The following is a 21,668-nucleotide window of genomic DNA, read 5'->3' on the forward strand; positions in this document are numbered from 1 at the left end:
CAACTGGTGTGAAGCAACGGCAGAACTGTGGTTCACTCCCACCTGGGACTTTATGCCTCCAAAATCTTTACTGTCCCACCATTTTCTTACTTTTTCTCTTTTTTCAGCTACACCATTCTGCTTTCTGTAAAGTAGAAGTCTGATGAGAGCCTCTTAGGAAGAGATTCAATAGGAAGCTAGGGAAACCAATGACACAACCATTATACATACCCACTTGTTTTTTGCTAATTGACAAGTATAAATTGTTACAAAGTCTTTTTAAAAAATTAGTAACAGGGCTGACATTTCTTCTTATTCTGTTTTAAATTTATTTTCACAAGTCAGAGGTTACTTCAACCACTTGCTAAGGGCCGGGGATTTAGCTCAGTGGTTCAGCCGCCTGCCTTGCAAGCGGAAGATCCCGAGTTCAATCCCTGGTACCAAAAAAAAAAAAAAAAAATATGAATCAACCTCTTGCTAAAATTAACTTGAAAGGGCCGGGAATTTAGCTCAGTGGTTTCACTGCCTGCCTTGCAAGCACAAGGTCCCGAGTTCGATCTCCGGTACCAAAAAAAAAAAAAAATTAATTTGAAAATGTCTATATGCTTGGCGTATACTGTCAACATCAAATCTAAAAATCTAAATTCTTTTGAAAGTTCTATGCAAAGACTTTATCAGGTCTATGATGTGTCCCTGAAAAGCACATTCTGTCTTTAGATACAGAGACTATGATCAGCATTTTGTGAATCCTGGCACCACTTAAAAAGCAATCTTCTTGACAAGTGCAATAGTGCACTTCTGTAATTCCAGCACCTAAGAGGCTGAGGCAGGAGGATCACAAGTTCAAGGCCAACCTGGGCTATACTATGAGACTCTATCTCAAAAAAAAGTAATCTTTGGGAAGAGCATGACAACAAGCTGTCTTGTAAATAAAGTCAGCTCCAACAGTGTATGGCATCATATAAAACTCCAATCCATACTAGACCTACATTTTTAAAAGAAAGGGATAAATAAATGAGGCATTCATACCTCTAGTTTTTCACTGAAGTCCTCTGTGTAGGGAATGAATCTGCTGTCTGTGTCCCCCTTGTAAAACCAAGTACAGCGCCTCACTTCAGCTGGCTCCTCTTCCCAGTACACTGCTTTCCTCACTCGGTCATAGAGGTAGACATCATATCGCCCTCCATCTGTGCTGAGAACCACACTCTCTGGGTCTGGCTGGACTAGAAAACAAAGACCACATTTCCCCAACCAATGTAAGACCTATTTAAAAATGACAAATAAGAATACTGTGACTAATCAATACTTAATGACTAACAACCAGGCTCACTTGTATTTAAAAACAGAAGTTTAAGATTAACCTATGCTATTCAAAATCATAACTTTTTTTTCAGTACTAGGGATTGAACCCAGGACCTTTCCACTGAGCTACATCCCCAGCCCTTTTTAATTATGAAAGAAGTTCTTACTAAGCTGCGTGTGTTGATGTGAGTAGTAATCACAGCACTCAGAGGAGGCTGAGGCAGGATTGTCACAAGTTTGAGGCCAGCCTGAGTTACAGAGTGAGTTCAAGGCCAGCCTCAACTACATCATAACACCCTGTCTCAAAAAAAAAAAAAGGAAAAGTGTGTCACTAAACTGCTCGGGCCAGGCTCAAATCTGCAACCCTCCTGCCTCAGCCTCCCAGAATGTGGGGATTACAGGCATATGCCACCACCACATCAAGCTGACTCTTGAGAAAAAGCAATAGCCAGAGCAAATTTTAGAGCCGTGATCATAATACAATTCAAAAAACTCATGGGCTGGGGATTTAGTTCAGTGGTTCTGCCACCTGCCTCGCAAGTGCAAGGACCTGAGTTCGATCCCCAGTACCAAAAAAACAAAACAAAAACTCATGAATATTTTAAAATTATAGTAGTAATATCCACATACAGCAATGTTCCATGAAGAATGTTGCTAGAGAATACTGACAGATTTTAAGTCCAATGATCAAATACTATTAAGACAAAGAAACAAATGTATTTCTATAGTACAAGACTTCTCAGAACCTTAACACACCATCTCTCTCAAGAAATGGGGGGCCGGGGATTTAGCTCAGTGGTTCCGGCTCCTGCTGTGCAAGTGCAAGGACCTGAGTTCGATCCCCGGTACCAAAAAAAAAAAAAAAAGAAAGAAATGGAAATAAGCCAGGTGTGGGGGCACACATCTTTAATCCCAGGACTCTGGGAGGCTGAGGCAAGAGGATCACAAATTTTGCACCCAGGCTGGGCAACTTAGCAATTTAGCGAGACCTTGTTCTCAAAATTTAAAAAGGGATCGGGATATAGCTCAGTGTAAAGGCCCTGGGTTCAATCCCTGGTGACATACCCAAATATGCTTATTCATGACTGCAGAATATTTTTTCATAAAACATCTCCAGAATCCAGAGTTCCACAGAAAATGTTGTAAATGCCTCCATAACTACAAAACTACAAATGAATACAATTGGAACTTGGAGTATAGGAACTACTCTACTGCTCTGATTTAAAACACGGGAAATGACTAAACCATTTCTGCAAACCCCTTGTTCAGATAACTCAGGATTTCCATTAGTACCACCATCTCTTTTTTTTGGTACCAGGGATCGAACTCAGGACCTTGCACTTGTGAGGCACCACTGAGCTAAATCCCCAGCCCTACCATCTTGTTTTAAAGAGTACAGAATCCAGGCATTTAGCTCAGTGGTTCTGCTGCCTGCCTCAGAAATGCAAGGTCCCAAGTTCAATTCCTAGTACCTAAATACATAAATAAAATAAATACACAGTACAGAATCTGATGGGTTCTACAAATTTTAAAGAATTGAAATTTACAAAAGTAAGCCATAAATACTCATCACTCCTTCTCTTCGTAAAATCAGATGTGAATGAAAACGTGATCAGCACTAACCGGAATTATAGACTTCTTCAAGATTCAAAGAGTCCAGTGCACTGAAAGGCATCCATACTTGTTTGTATTCTACCTCCTTGCAGTAAAACCAGTGGGGCTGGACAGGTTCATACTGATTTTGAAGTACAAAAGGAGGTGGCCCCTGCACAGAGGGACCTGCAGGTTTAGCAAGTGCTTGCTGTTGTGTTGGTGGCTGTACTGAAGGAGGAATCTGAAAAAGACAACAAAGATTGTCACGTTTGTCCAAAAGAATAATTTAGAATTAAATGGACACTGCCAGGTTCCAGTGGTTTCAGTGTTTCCACCACCTGCCTCAAAAGCACAGGTCCTGAGTTTGATCCCCGGTACCAAAAACAAAACAAAACCAGAATTAAATGGACATTAATAAAAACTACAGGGGGCCGGGGATCTAGCTCAGTGGTTTCGTCACCTGCTGCGCAAGCGCAAGGACCCGAGTTCGATCCCCAGTACCAAAAAACAAAAAACAAAACAAATAAAAACTATAGGGCTGGGGATTTAGCTCAGTGGTTCCGGCGCCTGCCTCACTAAGCATAAGGTCCCGAGTTCGATCCCCAGTACCAAAAGAATAAAAAATAAATAAAAAAATAAAAACTATATTAATGGGTATAACTACTTAGTATAATAACTAGACCCCAAAGCTATTAAATTTTTTTTAAATATAATAAAACCCCAAATCAGTTGAAAAGTAAACTAGATTTCTATACAATGATGGCAAAGTAAACTAACACATTCATTAAATCAACAGCATATGTCTTCTATTATTTATTTAACTTTTTTTAAAGGTTTCTGTCTTGTTTTTTTGTTTTGTTTTGAGATAGCGTCTTGCTGTGTAGTTCAGGCTGGCCTTGAGCTCACTATGTAGCCCAGGCTGGCCTGGAACTGGCAGCAATCCTCCCACTCAGCTCCTGAGTGCTGGGACTGCAGTCATGCAGCACCATACTCAGCATTCTTTAACTTTTTAAAGTATGCATGTTCCTCAACCCAACCATTCCATTTCTAAAACTTTATCCTAAATGTGTAACTACAGAAACAAAAATTTACCCAAAAGGATGTCACTAAATGGTTATTTATAAAGGAAAACCATTGGAAAAAAATCTCAGTATCTAACAGGAACCTAATTAAATTACAGTAAATACAGTAAAGTAGGCCAGGTATGATGGCACACAGACGACTGAGAAAAGAGGATCACAAGTTTGAGGCCAGCTTGGTCCACTTGGCCAGATCGTGTCTCAAAACTTTTAATTAAAGGGCTGAAGATGTAGCTTGGCAGTCCCTGAGTTCAATCAACAGTACCAAAAACAAAACAAAAAGATTTTATTTCCATTCAAATGCGACAACTCTCTAAGGCCATTAAAAATGTTTTAGAAAAAATTTTACAGTACCTAAAATACATTTACAAAAACAAAAATTATAAAAGTCATAGGTACTATAAGATATTTGCCTAGAAAAAAGATATATATATATAAAAAAAGATAGACAACAAAGTGAAATCAAGCCAGGTACAATGGCATACAGGTGCCTACAGTCCCAGCTACTTGGAAGGCTGAAGCAGAAGGATCCCTTGTACCCAGGAGTTCAAGATCAGCCTGGACAACATAACAAAACCCCATCTCAAAAACCAGAAAGAAAAGAAAAGAATGGTTGGATATCTATGGATAATTTTTTTCAGTGCTAGGGACTGAACCTCAGGCCTCATGCATGCTAGGCAAGTACTCTACCAATAAGCAACATCCTTAGCCCTTTTTCTTTTGAGAAAGAGTCTTGCTAAGTTACCCAAGCGACACTGAACTTGTGATCCTCCTGCCTTAGCCACTGAAGTAGCATGGATTACAAGCATGAACTCCTTCACCCAGCTTCCCTTTTTTCTTTTTTTAATCAGTTGATTTCCCTTTGGAAGTCAGCTGAACAAGCAGCTAAGAAAAAAACCATAAAGGAAGTTCATAAACTTTACACAATATAAATGTTATTCCATCATCCCCCTTTGAGACATAATTTTACTGCCTCGATCCAAATTACATAAATATAATTAAATTACTGAAGAAGGTGAGCATGGCGGCACACACCTGTAATCCCAGCACTTGGGAGGCTGAGGCAGGTGGATCGCCATGAGTTCGAAGCCAGCCTACATAGGAAGACCATGTCTTTTTTTTTTTTTTTGGTATCGGGGATCGAACTCGGGTCCTTGCGTTTGTGAGGCAGGTGGCGGAACCACTGAGCTAAATCCCCGGCCCTTAAGACCCTGTCTTAAAAAGCAAAAAAAAGAATAAGTAAATTACTGGAGAAATCAATTTGAGCCCTTGTAATTGAGTGTTCTGATTGAATAGTATAATTAAACAATGAGCCACACCTGTAATCTCAGCAGTCTAGGAGGCTGAGGCAGGAAGATCTCAAGATGGAGACTAGCCTGGGTAACTTACCAATTTAACAAGACCTTGTCTCAAAATAAAAAAATGTTAGAGCCTGGGGATGTAATTCAGTGCAAAGACCCCTAATGCAAATTCCCGGGGGGGGGGGGGGGGGCAGGAATCTATTAAAACAATAAAACAGTAACTATCTTAACTTTCTCATAACCTACACGGCATTTATTATTGATAATTTACACTAAAACCTGGTAATATTGGTGTGTGGCTAACGCATTAAAGTAAATTATTACTTCAGTAAATAGGTAATATAAACTAAAATATGTGCCCTCAATGAGCTACCTTTACAACAATGCTTACTTCAAAGCATGAGCTTTTGAAAATTAGCCCCTAACAATAATGTGGCCTCATATAAATTATAAAATACACAAAAATTTCTTTTAAAACACTGGCTAAGGATAGCAAGAAAGAGAGAAAATCATACAACCAGGACATAAGATCTATCCACATACCGGCAGCAAAGATGCTGGAGGCGTCTGGTACATCTGTACTGGAGGTCCAGAGGTTGGAGGGTGAGTGAGATGGCCTGGTGGTTGGCACTGTTGCAGCTGTGGAGGTGTGATGTAGGGATTAGCCCTGCTGCTGACAGGGGTATGGCGATATGGATTATATCCTTGTTGAGAGGTTCCTTGCGGTGGGCTCCCAAAATTTGAAGGAGGGAAACCACTTGGCTGAGAAGGCAAATAAGGATTTATTCCCATCTGTGAGGAAGGTGGAGTACCATACTGAGCTTTTGAAACAGATGGTGGAAATGTAGTCAACCCATCGTGGGATTCAGTTGTAAAAGGGAGAGCAGTTGGCGGGTTGGAGAATGCTGATTGTCCAACCAATGTTGCTGCAGTTGTTAAGGGTGACTGTCCAATATTCCCAAAAGGATCACTATTGCTCGATACCTGAGAGAAGTAACTAAATGTCTGTGGGGTGGATGTGGGAACAGAAGTCTGACCAAGGAAGCTGTCCTCCTCACCAACATCTGTGGAATCCTCTGAAACACAACAATACAGCAAATGCTTTAAAGGGTGCATTATCATTCCATTAGATTCTGTAAGGACGAGCTGTCAATTATACCTCTTAATTTATTATTCTACCATATTTCTGCAGGAAAAAAAAATACAACCAAAGAGCCAGATGTGGTGGACATGCCTGTAAAACTAGCTCTTAAGAGGTTGAGGAAGGAGGATCGCCATGAGTTCAAGGCCAGTCTGGGCTACACAGTGAGTTTAAGGTCAGCCTGAACTACATAGTACACCCTGTCCTAAAAAACAAAAAAACAAATGATAATAAAACTTGTTTCTCCTTGCAAACTTTTCCTTCAAAGTGAAAATCTAGAAAACATGAATAAGAAAAATCTACCCTGCCATGGTGGTGCACACTTGTAATCCCAGCCACTAAGGGGAATGAAGTAGGAGGATCACAAATCCAAGGCCAGCTAGCTGAGTATGATGGCTCACACCTGTAATCCCAGCACTTGGGATGCTGAGGCAGGTAGATCATTCCAAGTTTGGGGCCAGCCTGGACCACATAGTGAGTTTAAAGCCAGGCTGAACTACACAGCAAGACCTGGTCTCAAAAAAACAAAAACAAAAAACACAACAAAACAAAAAAATTCCAACACTAGTTTAGACAACTAAGCTAAACACTGTCCCAAAAGAAAAAGAAAAAAAGGGCTGAGGAGATAGCTCAGGATTAAAGTGCTTGCCTAGTATACACGAGGCCCTGAGAGCAGTCCCAGTACAAAAAGAAAGAAAGAAACACCAAAAGAAAAAGGCAAAGTAGAGAAAAATTATAATTCATTCATCATCCCACCTCCCAGAGACAATGCCTGCTAATACTGTTAACATTTCGGTACAGCACCCCCCATACTTTTTAAATAAATGTAGTTACCATTTATTTTGTAAATACATATGTATACAGGAGCTCTTAAGAACAGAAACAAAATCTATACCTAGTATTCTCACTTATTAATTTGAATCTTTTTTTCTTCCCCAGTAAAATATAACTCAAACATTGCCTCATTACCTAAATACATGTAATTTTATTTCTACAGTACAGATATTCTGTTAACAAGAATGGGTGGGTCCGGGCTCTTACTTCCAAAGCAAACGCACAAACGAGCCTGTAGTATTTGTATTTCCAAGGTAAAGTAGGCCAACCATTAATTACCATCCTTAAAATCATGCAGCGTCACAACCAGTAATTAATCACTATAGAACACCAAATCACTAGAAAAGAAGTTTTTCTAACTAGGAGAAGTTCTCAATTCCCTTTGCCCAACTTAATCTTCATTATGAGTAATAGCAAGTCAAATAATTTCACTGCTGTCCTGCTAACAAGTTGTAAAATAAAACCATTTCCCTCTATGTGACCACAAAAGCCCACCCAACTCTGCCTTACTGAACTTTAATGAGCCCTGCACTTGCAGCTTTCATCTTCCTCCTCCAAGTCTTTCCCCTTCCTACTCATTCGCTCTTATCTTCTACTTCTGGAGGTGAGTCTATCAGAGAGGTGGACCCAGGCCCAGCACAGAGGCACATTACAGCCCCTGCCTGTACTGATGCACCAAAGCTCCAGCTTCTCCTTGACTTTCTCTGAAGGAGGCCACTGGGCTCAGACTTTCCTCCCTGAGCTCCTAGGCTGATCCCACTGTATTTTATACACAAACCACAATACTCCACTATTTCAGTTTGGGCCACAGTCCAAAAGACAGTTCTAAATATCACAACCCAGATTATAACATCCGGGATTGTGTCTTTTGGAATTATGATCAGTACTCTATGGAAAGATTCCCCTATCACTTGTTTCTTTGTAACTACAAATAAAACCCCTCCTGCACAAAGCCCTTCTTCTGTTTGCATCATTCTACTTTCTGATGTAATTCTAGTTCCCACCCCTCTTCCCAGTCCTGTGATTGTCACCTGGCCTCATCCTCTGTAGTTCTTAGTTCATCCCCCAACAATGAAAAACATGGGACAAACACCTGTGCTATCTTTTTCACCTTTTTTGGGGGGGAGGTGGTTCTTTTTGGAAAAGGTCTCCCTATGTCATCCAAGACAGTTTGAAACTTGCTATGTTGCCGAGGTTGGCCTCAAACTCACAATCCTCCCACCTCAGTCTCCCAAGTGTTGTGATTACAGGTGTGTGCCACTACCCCCCGCTTCTTTCACCCTTCAAGAGAACTTGAAGTTGACCTAGACCAAGAAACACTTTTCTAATTAGCATCAATTATAAATGAAATCGTGATCTCAGCATATTGCTAGACTCATCTCAGGGCATTTTCTAACTTCACATGGACACATATCCATCTAGATCCACGACCTCAGTGAGCACTGGTACACCTGCAACACTCCCAACTTTGTCTCAAACCCAGACTCTCCTTATGTGTTCCAGAAGCTATTGTCCAACTTCTTCCTCAAAACTTCCAACAGATTCAGCCACATATACTTCAAACTTACTATCTTAAATTCAGCACACTTTAATGAGAGTCTGCCTCTATGCTGGGCCTGGGTCCACCTCTCTGATGGACCCCTCACCTCTACCAGCAGAAGTTAAGAGGGAATAAATACGAAAAGGAAAGACTAGGAGGAGGAAGATGAAAGCTGCAAGTGCAGGGCTCATGTGCCCCTGTGCACTTTTGCCAGATCTCACTATCTCAACAGAACACTCAATAACATCCATCCAGATTCCAGCCAGAAACCTCAAGCCTCTCAGACCATTCCTCTCTCTGGTATCCTTCAGAGCAGAAATACTAGACAAGCACAGTGTCACAGGCCTGCAGTCTCAGCGTACTGGGAGCCTAAGGCAGGGAGGGAGGATCACAAGTTTGAGCCCACATAGGGCAATTTAGAAACTTAATAAGACTGTCTCAAAATGAAAAAAATTTAAAAATAAAGGGCTGGGAATGCAGCTCAGTGCAAAGGCCCCAGTAATTGGAGGGAGGGAGGGAGGAAGGGAGGAAAAGAAAATATGTATGCCCAATGTGGGGAGCTTACCTGTAATCTCAGGCACTCTGGGAGGCTGAGGCAGGAGGATTGCCTCAAGTTTGAGGCCACCCTAGACTACATAGTGAGTTCAAGATGAGCCTTAACTACAGAGCAAGACCCTATCTAAAAAAAATAATAATCTTCACTTCTAGGAATTACAAAAAAACAAGTTGTCTCCAAGAAACAAGAATTTTAAAGACAATGTACTTGACAATGAAATTGTCCAGTGCTGACTGACAGTGCCCAAATACACAAAGCAAATACAACAAGAAAGATAGACATGGTTGGGCATAGTGGGCATAGTGGTGCAAACCTGTAATCCCAGCACTCAGGACACTGAGGTAGGAGGATCACAAGTCCCAGACCAGGCTGAGCTACATGCTGAGTTCAAGCCCAGCTTAAGCTACATAGCAAAACCCTGTCTCAAAAACCACTCCCCCCCAAAAAAGAAAGAAAGAAATCAAGTAACACTCATGAAGCAGAGGATGATATAGAAGCCTCGGGTATAGCCTTCCAAAGCATTCAGCTCCAGTCATGCCAGCTTCTCACCAAAGACAGCAATGTCTACGCTTTCAAGCACACTGCCTGAATGAGACATCGTATTCCTGATGCCCATCCTCTCATTCATTCAATAAACATCTACTGAACATTTTCCATTCCAAGGACTGCACATACACTAGCGAGTAAGTCCTTGTTTTCATGGGGTTTACATTTGTGGGGAGGGTGTTAGAATAAACAAACATGTACATGTCGGGTAATGACAAGCACCAAGAAGTCTAACACAAGGGAAGGGGAACCTTTAGGTATAGACGCTTCCAATAATCCCTTTCTTCACTTCCCAAGAAGCTTTCCTTAGTCCTCCAAAGAGGAACAAATTATTCACTGGAAACAATCCAGCCAGTTGTGGTAGTGCAAGCCTGTAGTCCCAGCACTTGGGAGGCTGAGGCACTGAGGATCACCCCAAGTTCAAGGCTACATGGTGAGTTCAAGGCCAGCCTGAACTGCATAGTGAGACCCTGTCTCAAGAAAAAAAAAAAAAATTCAACATGTAATGAAGATCCTTGTGCTAGGCACTAAACAAGATCCTGGAAATAAGATAATTAAGTCATAGCTGAAACTTTAAGAAGCCCACAGTTCCAACAGAAAAACATGTTTAGTTTAACATTTACATAACAGTGTGTCAAGCACTATACTCAGTGCTTTGCAAAAATTAACCTTTCACAACAAGCATATATATGGAAACTGGAGCACAAAGAGGTAAAGTAACATGCCTGTGCTCCCACACCAAGTTACTGACAGAGTCAGGACCCTAACAGTCTGTGCTCCTAAACACGATGGTCTGGGTTATACCACAAAATCATCAAAAACGCCATCTCCCAGCTGGGTGTGGTGGCACACACCTGAAATGCCAGCACTCTGCAAAGGGGTGGGGGGGAGTGCTGACGAGGGTCACAAGTCCGAGCCCAGCCTGGGCAACTCTGTGAATGAGCAGAACCGTGTCTCAAAATTAAAAAGAAAAGAATTTCCCAAAGCAATTAGTACAGAAATAAACAAAAAGCTAGAGGTGCTCGTAGGAGTGGGAACCTAAGAGAGCAATAAAACACTTCTGAGAGGAAAAGCATGCCGAATCGGCACACTGTAAATATTACACATCTTTTCTAGGAGGGGGCACCGTCTATCCTAGGAGATATCCTCTTGTACACCGGACTCTAAAGACAGCCTACTGTATCTTTGAAGAGGCTTACCTAGGGGACGGCTACTGTCTATCTTCATTCCCTGCCAGCACCCAGAACATCAGTGGGTGTTCAACAACTTGTGGAATGCCAGTTAACTAGTGTCCTATTCAAATTCGGAACAGGAGATTCTTCGAGCAACAGCAACCTTCATCACCTGGGCCCCGCCTCCAAGATCCCAAGCCCCCGAACCTCTCCAACCTGGCCACTGCTAGCCCAGCAAACGACCCTCTGGGTGGGTCGAGTCAAAAGCAGAACTTCTCGTTGGACACTCGTCCGACTGCGACCCCTGCCCGCCTCCTCATACACACTTGCCCCGCGGAACCGCCCTCGGATTACTACCTCCGGGCAAGAGAAGAGAGGCCGAGGCAGGGGCGGCTTGCGTGACTGGGATGAAGGGCACGTTGAAGCTGAACCCCGTGGCCGAGGAGGAGAAGAGTAAGTTAGTACACGATAAAGAGGTGGAAGCGCCGCCACTGCCACCATTAAGTTTCCTCTCGGTCATGGCTGCGGGCCACCGTCCGTTACACGTCTACTGGAAGCCGGTGCAGTACCACAGACCGGAAACCAGTCACCTCTGGGTCAGCGCACTTCCGCACTTGCGCACAGGGGCCGGAACTCCCAGGTGGACGGTACAGAGCCATCATTTTCCCTAATCGGCTATGCCCGAAATAAACATGGCGGATCTGGCTTCACACCCGAATCTAGCACTTGACATCCTCAACAACCGCGCAGCCCGATTTGAGACAGGACCGAAACTAGGCGAACATGGGGGCGTGGCTGCTGCTCTTCCTGGATTGAAGCACAACTTCATGCTCAAAGTCACGGATTGAGTGGGGTAAAGACTTCCTAAAAGTAGGGACAAGAAAGTTTAACTGTCAGATTTTGGAGGTACAGCTGAAGCCCACAGGAGCAGGTAAAGGAAGAAAGGAATGAAAAAAAAGTGGAGGCAATAGCAGCCGGGGCGAAGCCAAATTCACCTATTCTAGCACCTGCATTCCTTTCTGGACAGAACAGAACTTTTGTCGGTGGCCCAGGTATAGAAATAGTAAAAGTTTTGAAGTTTTTAAGCCCATGAGGAGAAAAAAATTTTAACCCAGGAGATTGAAATTTAAGGATGTGACATTTAGTCACATTGGTGCAAGCCTGTAATCCCAGCTACTCTGGAGGCTGAGGCAAGAGGGTAGCAAGTTCCAGACCAGCCTGGACTGCAAGACTCTGGGGGGCGTTGGGGGGACTCAGCGCTCCCTAGGTTCAATCCCAAGTCTTCCCCTCACCCCAAAAAAGATGTGGCATTTTAAAATAGCTTTGTATATGCCCACAGTCCCACAGTAGTCTGACTAGTTTCATCCATAAACTGGATATAACTGACATCTTCCATAATTTAACATTTGAAAGAAAAAAAGCAGCTGTGTGTAGTGGGGCACACCTGTAATGCCAGCTACTCCAGAGGCTTAGGTAAGAGGATGGAGAATTGGAAGCCAGCCTAGGAAATTTAGCCTGCTCTCAAAAACAAACAAAAATAGCATAAGGAGTTTTCAGTTTCTTGGTAGGAGAGACAGGAGACCCCCCCCCAAATATGTCTTGAAATAATTAAACAATATTTCCTCAGAGATTACAGCTATATAGAATGCAAGTTTATTAATTAATGAAATAGCTGTTTAATGTATTTAAGTCAGATTTTAAAAGCCAAAAACTAGTTAAACCATTAAGATAGATTTTATTTACAAGAATTATTGGGGGGAAAAATGAAAGTCTATCAAACTAAACCACATTTTTCTGAACAAAAGGTTACAGACTTTCTAATCTTGTCACTCAGAAGGCTAGGGCAATCCCAGCACTCTCAGGAAGACTGCAAATTTGAGCCACCCTGAGCTATATTTGAGAGTTCAAAATCAGCATGATCCATATAATGAGACCTTTTTTATTTTTTTTGAGACCCTTTTTTTTGGCGGGGGTGGTACTGGGGATTGAACTCAGGACCTTGAGCTTGTGAGGCAGGCAGCTGAGCCATTGTGCTAAATCCCTGGCCCTTGAGACCCTTTTTTAAAAAGAAGACCCAATTGGGAAAAAAGGAGGAATGGAAAATATAACAACCACTATTCCACAGAAATGATTGAGTTCTGTGAGGCATAAATTGAAAATGCTCCCTGCTGACAATGGAGAATTTTCATGGCTAGTCCAGGCTGTTTCTGGTTCAGCCCTCTGGAAAAATGACTCCCCAACTCCACATTCTTCCTCGGCCCTGGCTTTGTCTTCTGAGCGATTTCTTCTTGGCCATGGTCTTCCTTGGCCATATCTGAAGTGGCATTGGGAAATGTTTCCTCTGTGGGATCTGTACAGCTTTGGCAGCTAATTTCCAGCTGGCTCAAGTTTAAGATCCAAGACTTACCTCAGTCTTTTAAAACTGTTTATAGTATATTTTGCTGTACATAATAATTACATTCATCATGGAGAGTTGGTACATGTACATAATACATCTTAATTTTTTTTACAACTACCTTACCCACCTCCTCAAGACTTGAACAGTTGCTGGCTTTTCAGGCCAAGCTGTTGGTATTTCATTTCCAGCCAGTTCCATGGTCTTCATTTCCTCTTCTGACCCATTTTATTTTGCTTAGTATAATGGGGTTAACTTGAGGCTACTTGAAACAGTAGGCTCAAATAGGAGACCCTTGATCTGGTCTTTGCCAAAAGGCTGAATTCTCTGGTTTCCCTGAAAAGTCTCAAAGGACCTTTGAAGATACCTTTGAGGCTGGGCATGGTGGCACGTCCTAGCTATTCAGTAGGCTGAGATGGGAGGATCAGAGGTTGAGGCCACCCTGCACTTACCTCCTAGGAATGAATATTAAATTGATTGACTTTTCTAATTCTTTAAAGCCCCAGTTTTTCCTGTTCTGTCCAATCTGGCAGCCATGTGGCTATTGAGCCCTAGAAATGATAACTATCTGAACTGATAGGTACTATAAATGTAAAATTCATAAGATTTCAAAGACTCAGTATAAAAAATACAGTATCCCATTAATAAATTTCATATTGATTATTTTAAAATTAAAATATTTTTGATACATTGGGTTAAGTATATTATTAAAATTAGGACATGCCTGTAATCCCTGAGTCAGGAAGATCACAAATTCAAGGCCAACCAGAGCTACTTAGCCAGACACTGTTTAAAAAAAAACTAGGGATGTAACTGAGTATTAAGAGTACTTATCTAGCATGCATGAGGCTCTAGATTCTATCCCCAGCACCACACACATAAAAACAAAACAAAACACTACCATTAAAAACTGTGAAGTACTTCTTCGGGTCTTTACTTCCTTATGAAAGATCCAGTGTTGCATAAAATATATACCATGGCTGGACTCAGTGGCACACACCTGTAATCCTAGCTGCTCCACAGGCTGAGGCAGGAGGATTGCCATTTGGAGACCAGCCAGAGGCAACTTGGAGAGACTCTTGTCTCAAACATACATGACTGGGGATGTAGCTCAGTGGCAGAGCACCCCTGAGTTCATTTACCAGTAATGAGGGGGGAGCTATACTGTGAACTCAAAAAGGAATTTTTCCTTTCCCACACTTGCCACTGCTGAGTTGATACCAAGCTGAAATTTAGATAAAGCAAATCTGAAATTTAATGATTTAAAATCAGACATTTTGGTGCCATAACTTTGATTTGCATATCAACGGACACAAAGCTAAAACACTGAATTTCCACCATTCAGTAACTCTTCTGAATGAAGGAATGAATGCATGCAGTAGTGGTAATGTCAGACTCTTCCCAACTCACAAGAACTCACAAGACCGTCCCAAGTTCAATCCCCGGTACCAAAAAAAAAAAAGAACTCACAAGACCTGGGCCAGGGATTTAGCTCAGTGGTTTCAACGCCTGCTACATAAGCCCAAGGACCTGAGTTCGATCCCCAGTACCAAAAAAAAAAAAGAACTCACAAGAACCAGATGTAAGACCCAGTATGCCAATTAATTCATTCACAATGAGAAATCCAAATTACCTCTTTTATCCTGAAATAAACCAGAATGGTACCCCAAACAAGCCATTTTGGCATAAAGATTACCTTGAACTGAAAGCAACTGAAAAGATAAAAGTTTAAGATGTGTTATGTACATGAACCAGCTCCTGATGATGAATGCAATCATTACTTACTGCTCACATGTTCTAACAAAAAATTTTAAATTAATTTTAAAAAAGAGAAAAGATACAAGAAATGCTTCCCGCACTCCCACAGTTTGCCTAAAAGCAGGATATAAAATTTCAAAGGTGTCTCTCCTCACCTCTCTGCAGGAAGGATAAAAGCTTATGATCAGAGACAACTTTAGAAGCTTATCAAACCAGAGATGGCAAGAGAATTTATATAACAAATATACTAACCAAACTGTGTCTACAGTTAGTTTCCCAGGTCAGGGATATAGCTCAGTGGTGCAGTGCCTGCCTGGCAAGTGAGAGGCCCTGAGTTCAAGTTCTGGTACCAAAAATAAATAAATAAATACAATTAGTTTCCCTTGTCTTTACCTTCCTATGGTTTGCCAGCTTTGAAAGCTGTTATGAATTTTACCTATACATCCTCCCAAAGCCTCCTGCTATCTCGAAGTTAGGGGTTTTGAGAGGTGGCTGATGGTGGAGGATGGTGATGCTGGGATTAAGGGTGTGATACTGGGATTAAGGGTGTGATACTAGGATTAATGGTGTAATGCTGGGATAAAAGGTGCCCCACCCTAGGTGCAGGTGGCACCAATCAGCAGGTTTACAGCCTGGATAGAATATAAAGGACAGAAAGAAGGCGACAGCTGCTGCTGCTTTGCTCTCTTCTGACTGCCCTTCCACACCATGGACTGTTTCTCCTTTGCAATGCCCCTCTACCTTGCCAGGCTATTTTGGAGCCGTCAGACTAGGGACTGAAACCTCTACAACTTTGAGCTAAATAAACCTTTCTTTCCTTAACTTGTGGGTGTCTGGTATTTGGTGTCTGCAACAAGAAAACTAAGACGCCTACTTCTTTCTTTTTTCTCATCGTTTCTCGATAAATTTATTATTTGTTGAAGATGTTCTATAAGTTCAAATTCCAAATCACTTTGAGTTACTCTCCTCCGAGATTCTCTCATGAACATCACAGTACGTTCAAATACTTGTTTGCTTTCCTTTTGTTAACGTGTGCTTTGTTACAAAGGTCCCATTGGAGAACTGAGAAACATAGAGGGAAAGGTTTTTCCCCTCCACAGCAGTCCTAAGGTGGGGTTTTGGAGGGCAATCTGAGTCCACTTTTCTGCAATGCTGGAGTTTGAGGATGGCAGGCACGCATGCTAGGCAAAGGCTCTACCACTGAGCTACACCAATCCTACGGGCACAGTTCTTGCTCTTCAGCTCCCCACTTTGGAGATTCTGATCATCTCACCCATTTTCCATTCCATGACCCTGGGGTTTTCTGAGATACATTCCAGGGCCAGGGAAACTGTTTCAATACTGAATATTTTCTAAACTTCCTTAGGAAAAGGTTGCTATAGAGTCTTGCCCATCTTTCTTCTCACAGTATCCAGAACCGAATGGTGTAGAGACTTCACTACTGCTACCCAACAGATGCAGCTTTGAGGCAAAAGCAGACCAGGCTGAGCAGGGTGTGGTTGTGTACACCAGTAATCCCAGCACTCCGTGAGACGACCACAAGTTCAAACTCAGCCTGGGCAATTTAGAGACCTTACCTCCAAATAAAAAGGGGTGGGGATGTAACCCAGTGAGAAAGCCCTGGTTTCTATCCCCAGTACTAGGAGGCGGGGCAGAACAGGCTGGTATCCCAGTCCTGAGCCAAGGACTGGGGCAGGGGCCTTTGCCTCTCCCATCAGGAACAACCGGTCCTTCTGCCATAAGGCCTGGGGTGACAGCACAGGGTAGTTGGGAGCTTTAAAAATGCCCTTCATCTAAATGCACAGCAACCTCAGGGAGATTTTTTTTTTTTTTTTTTTTGGCACCGGGGATCAAACTCGGGACCTTGTGCTTGCAAGGCAGGCGCCGGAACCACTGAGCTAAATCCCCAGCCCCTCAGGGAGATTTTATAAACTGAGGGAAAGTCCTTAGGTAGGATTTCAACAGATTTTACATTACATTGGGGTTTCAGGAAGCACCCCAGAACCGCCACCGCCCCCCCCGAAAAGAAGCACTTATAGGAGGTGGGCGGAAGCCAAATTCTGATACACCCACTAATTTCGCCCAGAGCTGATTCTGAGTTCCCTCTGAGCTCGCACTTTTTAGCCCTTGAGCAAGGTAGGACTCCCAAAATCCAGGACTCCACGAGTTCCACCTCCGCGCTCGCAAGGGTGACACACAACAGCTCGCCGCACTGCACCGGGCGCGCCTCCCGGCTGCCCTTCCTTTGCCCGTCTCCAAGATGGCGGCCACCGCCCACGTCCCAGCCCCGCCCGCCGCCCCGCCCCCGGAAGAACCGCCCCGCCCCCTTCTGCTCAGGGACGCGCCGCACGCTCCCGCCACCCCTCCCGCCCGAGCTCCACCCAGGTCGCAGGCAGCTCTGTCGGCGGAGGCTGTTTCCCGCCATTGTGCGAAGTGGAGGCTGGGGCCCGCACGCTCTGCCCGCCCGTCGCCTGCAGCCCTTTGGTGTTCACCGCCACAGCAGCTGCTCCCGGAGGCGAGGGGAGACCGGACGGCCCGCGCTCCGCCGTGCGTGGGAGGGCGCGGGCGAGGAGCGGCCGAGCTCCTGAGGAGGAGCCGGGCTCCGGCAGCGCTCGGCCCTTGGAGAGCCGCCACCCGCACCTCGGCGAGATGCCCTGCGGGGAGGACTGGCTCAGCCACCCGCTCGGGATCGTGCAGGGCTTCTTCGGTGAGTGGCGGGGCGGGCGGGTCGCCGAGTTCCCCGGGGCCGGCCTGCCGCGCGGCTCGCACGAGGGATCATGACGGGCTTGCGAGGCCGGGGCTGTCCTGGGCCTGGCCCGAGCGAGGCGGGACCGCCCTGCCCGCGCCGCGGCTGCAGGTGCCTCCCACCTGCCCGGCTGCGGGCGGCCGAGGCGCAGCCGCCAGCACTCAACGTGATTGACGGCCTGGCTCGCGCGGTGGCCCAGCCAGGGGCCCCTCGGCGACTGCTGCAGACCCAGAGAAGTGCTCGAGCCCCGGGAGGGCCGAGGGACCTGTGGCGAAGGGAGCCACTCTGCCTGTGGGAGCCTGCGGGATATTTCAAAACTTCCGGTGTGTGGGGCAGTGCTGGCACCTTCACACCGAAGTTGACTAACCCCTCTGTTGCACACATCTTCTCCTTTACAGATTTTAATGTGGCTCGGATGACTTTAGGACCCTTGCAATCATGTACCGTCCCGTACCAGAGCTAGCAAGAAATGTTGAGCTACTTAAAAGTTTCTACCTAGACCGAATGTTGCAGGCAAACTTAGTAAATTTTAGTTGCAGTTGCTGTTGCTAATTTTCTGCGAAGGAGACACGAAGAGAAATGTAGACTTATTTCTCGTTAACTGGGCCTTTTGATCCCCAGCCCTTGCTGCAGTGTCTTTACCTTCAGGACGGTGGAGTCAGGTAACCAGAAATCACTGTGTCGGACCGCAACACTTAATTTGCAGTTGTGGAGTGAGTGCTCTTAGTACTTTTAAAACTTAGCACGGGGTGGATAGCTTGGAGATGGAGCATGTGCTTAGCTTGTGGCAGCCCTGAGTTCTTTGCCTAGAAAATAGTATGTGTATGTCGTGGGATACAGAGAGGAAAACTAGTAAGAACTCTATGCAAGGAATGTAAACTTTATGTACTGCAAACGTATACTAATAAAAATTTTTTTTGAAAAGCTAAATAGTCCTCAGCATCCAAAACCAATGGCATAAAATGTGTGTTTCTTGTAGGAGGGCCTCTGCACAAACAGCACTCTTATTTTACCTGTAATTCTTGTTTAGTTATGTGGTTTCCCAGGCTGAAACTAAAGACAGCAAGTTAGAAAAGGCCTGGATAAGCATCTAGATTGTAGTGAACATTGACAACCTGATAAAGAAGTAAAATATAAATATATATGTATATCAAAAAACAAATGGTCTGGGGGAGTAACGTAGTGATAAAGTGCATGCCTGACATACAGGAGACCCTGGTTTCAATTTCCACCACAGAAGGAAAAATAAAAGGCAGATTCACTGTATATAGCTGCCCAGGGCACTTTGGAAAACGGGCCTATTTTATCTACTAACTCCTAGTAATTGATGTTTGCAATAATGAATACTGGGGCCGATAAGTGATGTTCAAAGTAATGCCCCCAGAATGTCAAGTGAGGATTAAATTGCAGTGTTGATTTAAGAGGGTGCAGATACATAAATATATTGTAGGAAAAACCTTCCAAAGTAAAAAGGATACTTAAAGGATTAAGTTCCAATTACTGATACTAGAAAATTCATTTATGAGAAATACCCCATACTTTGGTCTTCCTGGATAAATGAGATGGTTTTATGTGTTTTGTTTGGGTACTGGGGATTCAACCCAGGACCTCACATGTGTGAGGCAAGCACTCTATCACTGAGTTACATCCCCAGCCCTATTTCTATTTTGAGAGTCTCAAAGTGACCCAGGCTGGCCTCAAACTTTAGATCCTCCTGCCTCAGTCTTCCAAGTAGGAATTACATAAAGATATGTTACACCATGCCTGGTGAGATAGTTTTAAATTTGGTACAGATACATATGTATTTGTGTCAGATTTTGTTCTCTTAAGTTCCTTAAGTACGTGCTTCTGAGGGGAACATCTCATCATAGTACAAGAAAGAATATAATTTGGTTATGAAATACTGGCTTTACAATATCTTCTTGGTCTTGAGGACTATTGTGGGAACTTGAGCCTTGTTATATTTACCTGCAGAATGTCTCCTTCCTATATAGAATGGTAAAGAAAGTGTTTTATAGAATCTGTCATTAAGTTATTTTTTGCTGTATTTCCCTACCACTGTGGCTATATTGAGAACCTTTATAATAACTGCACTACAGGTATGTTACTATGAGAAATAAGTAAAAGTTGTAGATTCTTTTTGGTTTAGTAGGAAATTGCTTTTTTGTTGTTTTTTGGTGCTGGAAATTGAACCCAACACAGGCTAAGCACATCCTCTATGCAGACATCTAACCCTAAGAAATTGTTTTAACTTGTTTTTCACCAGATAGAAAGGTAATGCATGTTGATTGTTTTAAAACAAAAAGTTAAAGCCAGTAACAGACAGAATATGAAAGACTTCTCTAATTCTTCATCTTCAAGATAACCTGTTCGTGATTGTGCAGCTTATTATTTGTTTATTATTTGCCATGCTGGGGATCAAACCTAAGGCCTCACACGTTCTAAGTTCAATCAGTGAGCTACATCCCCAGCCCTCAGTTTATTTTCTTTGCACATGTTTGCACTGTTTCTTAAAACTGAGAAATGTAAGTTTGCTGTGCTCATTATTTTGAAATGTGGGGGGTTTTTTGTTCTTGGTTTTTTATTATGTGTGCTGCCAGAGAGAGCACCATTTTTGTTTTGGTTTTTTTTTGGTACCGGGGATCGAACTCAGGTCCTTGCACTTGCGAGGCAGGCGGCAGAACCACTGAGCTAAATCCCCGGCCCATGGGAGCACCATTTTTGGTTTTTTGAGGTAGGGTCTCACTGTGTAGTCCAAGGCAGCCTTGAACTTGCTGTGTAGCTGGCCTTAAGCTCTAGACCCTCCTTCCTCAGCTTCCCAAGTGCTGGAATTACAGGTGTGCACCATCACATTTGGTTGAAATATGTATTTTTTTCTCCCTGCTACTGGGGATTGAACCCAGAGCCTTGACACTGATCTGTAACCCAAGCCCTTTTAAATATTTACTTATTGCACTACTGGGGATTGAACCCAGGGCCTTTGCACTGAGCTATACCCTGAGCCCTTTTTAAAAAAAATTTTATTTTGAGACAGATTCTCGCTAAGTTGTTGAATTGCCCAGGCAGGGCTGAAACTTGTCATCCTCCTGCCTCAGCCTCCTAGAGCACTGAGATATTTCTTAATATATCTTGGACATCTTTCCAACTAAACTTAAAGGATTTATTTTCCCATTCCGAGAACATAAACAACACTCATATTTTAAGTTAGTTGACTAATCTAGAGTTGTGTTGTCCGACGCAATAACTACTTGTAGCTATTTAAATTAGTTAAAATTACGCAAAAGTTTAGTTCCTCAGTGTCGCTAACCATATTTCAACTGCTCAGTAGCTGCACATCAACAGGGATGCTGTATTAGGCAGCACGAGTACTGTAGGTTATTGCTACTGTCTCAGAAAAGTCAGGTGCACAGTGCAGATCTGGAAGACTCACCTTTTAGTATGTAATGCTCCTTTTGATAATCAGCTACTTCCTGAGTCTCTTTTAGGGTCTGAATTCTGTCAATACATTTCATCTGCTCTAATTCTTAAGTATCTTTTTAGTCTTTCTAGAGATCTTCGTTGCCAAGACTACTGTCACAATTCAGATCACTGTTTCTTTCTTGGATGACCATGGCCTCTTGCTGGTTTCTTGCTCCAGTCCAGCTTCTTTTTCATTCTCTACACTGGGACCAAGTCTGTCGGTGACTTCCTGTTGCTCTTAATATCTGATACAGACTTTTTTTTCCT

At 43.3% G+C, this 21,668-nt stretch overlaps 2 protein-coding genes across 16 annotated transcripts in view; one reads left to right on the top strand and one right to left on the bottom strand.

Annotated features, from left to right (window-relative positions):
• Sec23ip (SEC23 interacting protein) overlaps nucleotides 1-11,633 on the bottom strand; it is a 77,023-nt gene extending 65,390 nt beyond the window's left edge. For 7 of the 8 annotated variants that reach the window (XR_015440451.1, XM_021253336.2, XM_021253335.2 and 4 more), the window contains exons 1-4: nucleotides 11,401-11,633; nucleotides 5,798-6,330; nucleotides 2,905-3,115; nucleotides 1,009-1,202 (exon numbers count right to left, since the gene is read on the bottom strand). Coding sequence is in view for 7 of the 8 variants with exons in the window: in XM_021253336.2 (XP_021108995.1) it covers nucleotides 1,009-1,202; nucleotides 2,905-3,115; nucleotides 5,798-6,330; nucleotides 11,401-11,563 (1,101 nt within the window). In the remaining variant the exon portion in view is untranslated. Of the gene's footprint in view, nucleotides 1-1,008; nucleotides 1,203-2,904; nucleotides 3,116-5,797; nucleotides 6,331-11,070; nucleotides 11,355-11,400 lie in introns of those variants that run through there. The other variant, XM_021253337.2, reaches the window with a different exon arrangement.
• A 5,912-nt stretch (nucleotides 11,634-17,545) lies between these two features.
• Nucleotides 17,546-21,668, top strand: part of Mcmbp (minichromosome maintenance complex binding protein) — a 61,636-nt gene continuing 57,513 nt past the window's right edge. The window contains exon 1 of one of the 8 annotated variants that reach the window (XM_004838824.4): nucleotides 17,546-17,903. In XM_004838824.4, coding sequence (XP_004838881.1) covers nucleotides 17,846-17,903 — 58 coding nt within the window. In that variant the 5' untranslated portion in view covers nucleotides 17,546-17,845. The remainder of the gene's footprint in view (nucleotides 17,904-21,668) is intronic. The other 7 variants (XM_087185228.1, XM_004838823.4, XM_004838825.4 and 4 more) reach the window with 7 other exon arrangements.

Source organism: Heterocephalus glaber, unplaced genomic scaffold (genome assembly GCF_053883595.1).
Source record: "Heterocephalus glaber isolate CG9 unplaced genomic scaffold, H.glaber_assembly_v1.0 deba00001497, whole genome shotgun sequence".
In the NCBI taxonomy this organism is placed as follows: Eukaryota; Metazoa; Chordata; class Mammalia; order Rodentia; family Bathyergidae; genus Heterocephalus; species Heterocephalus glaber.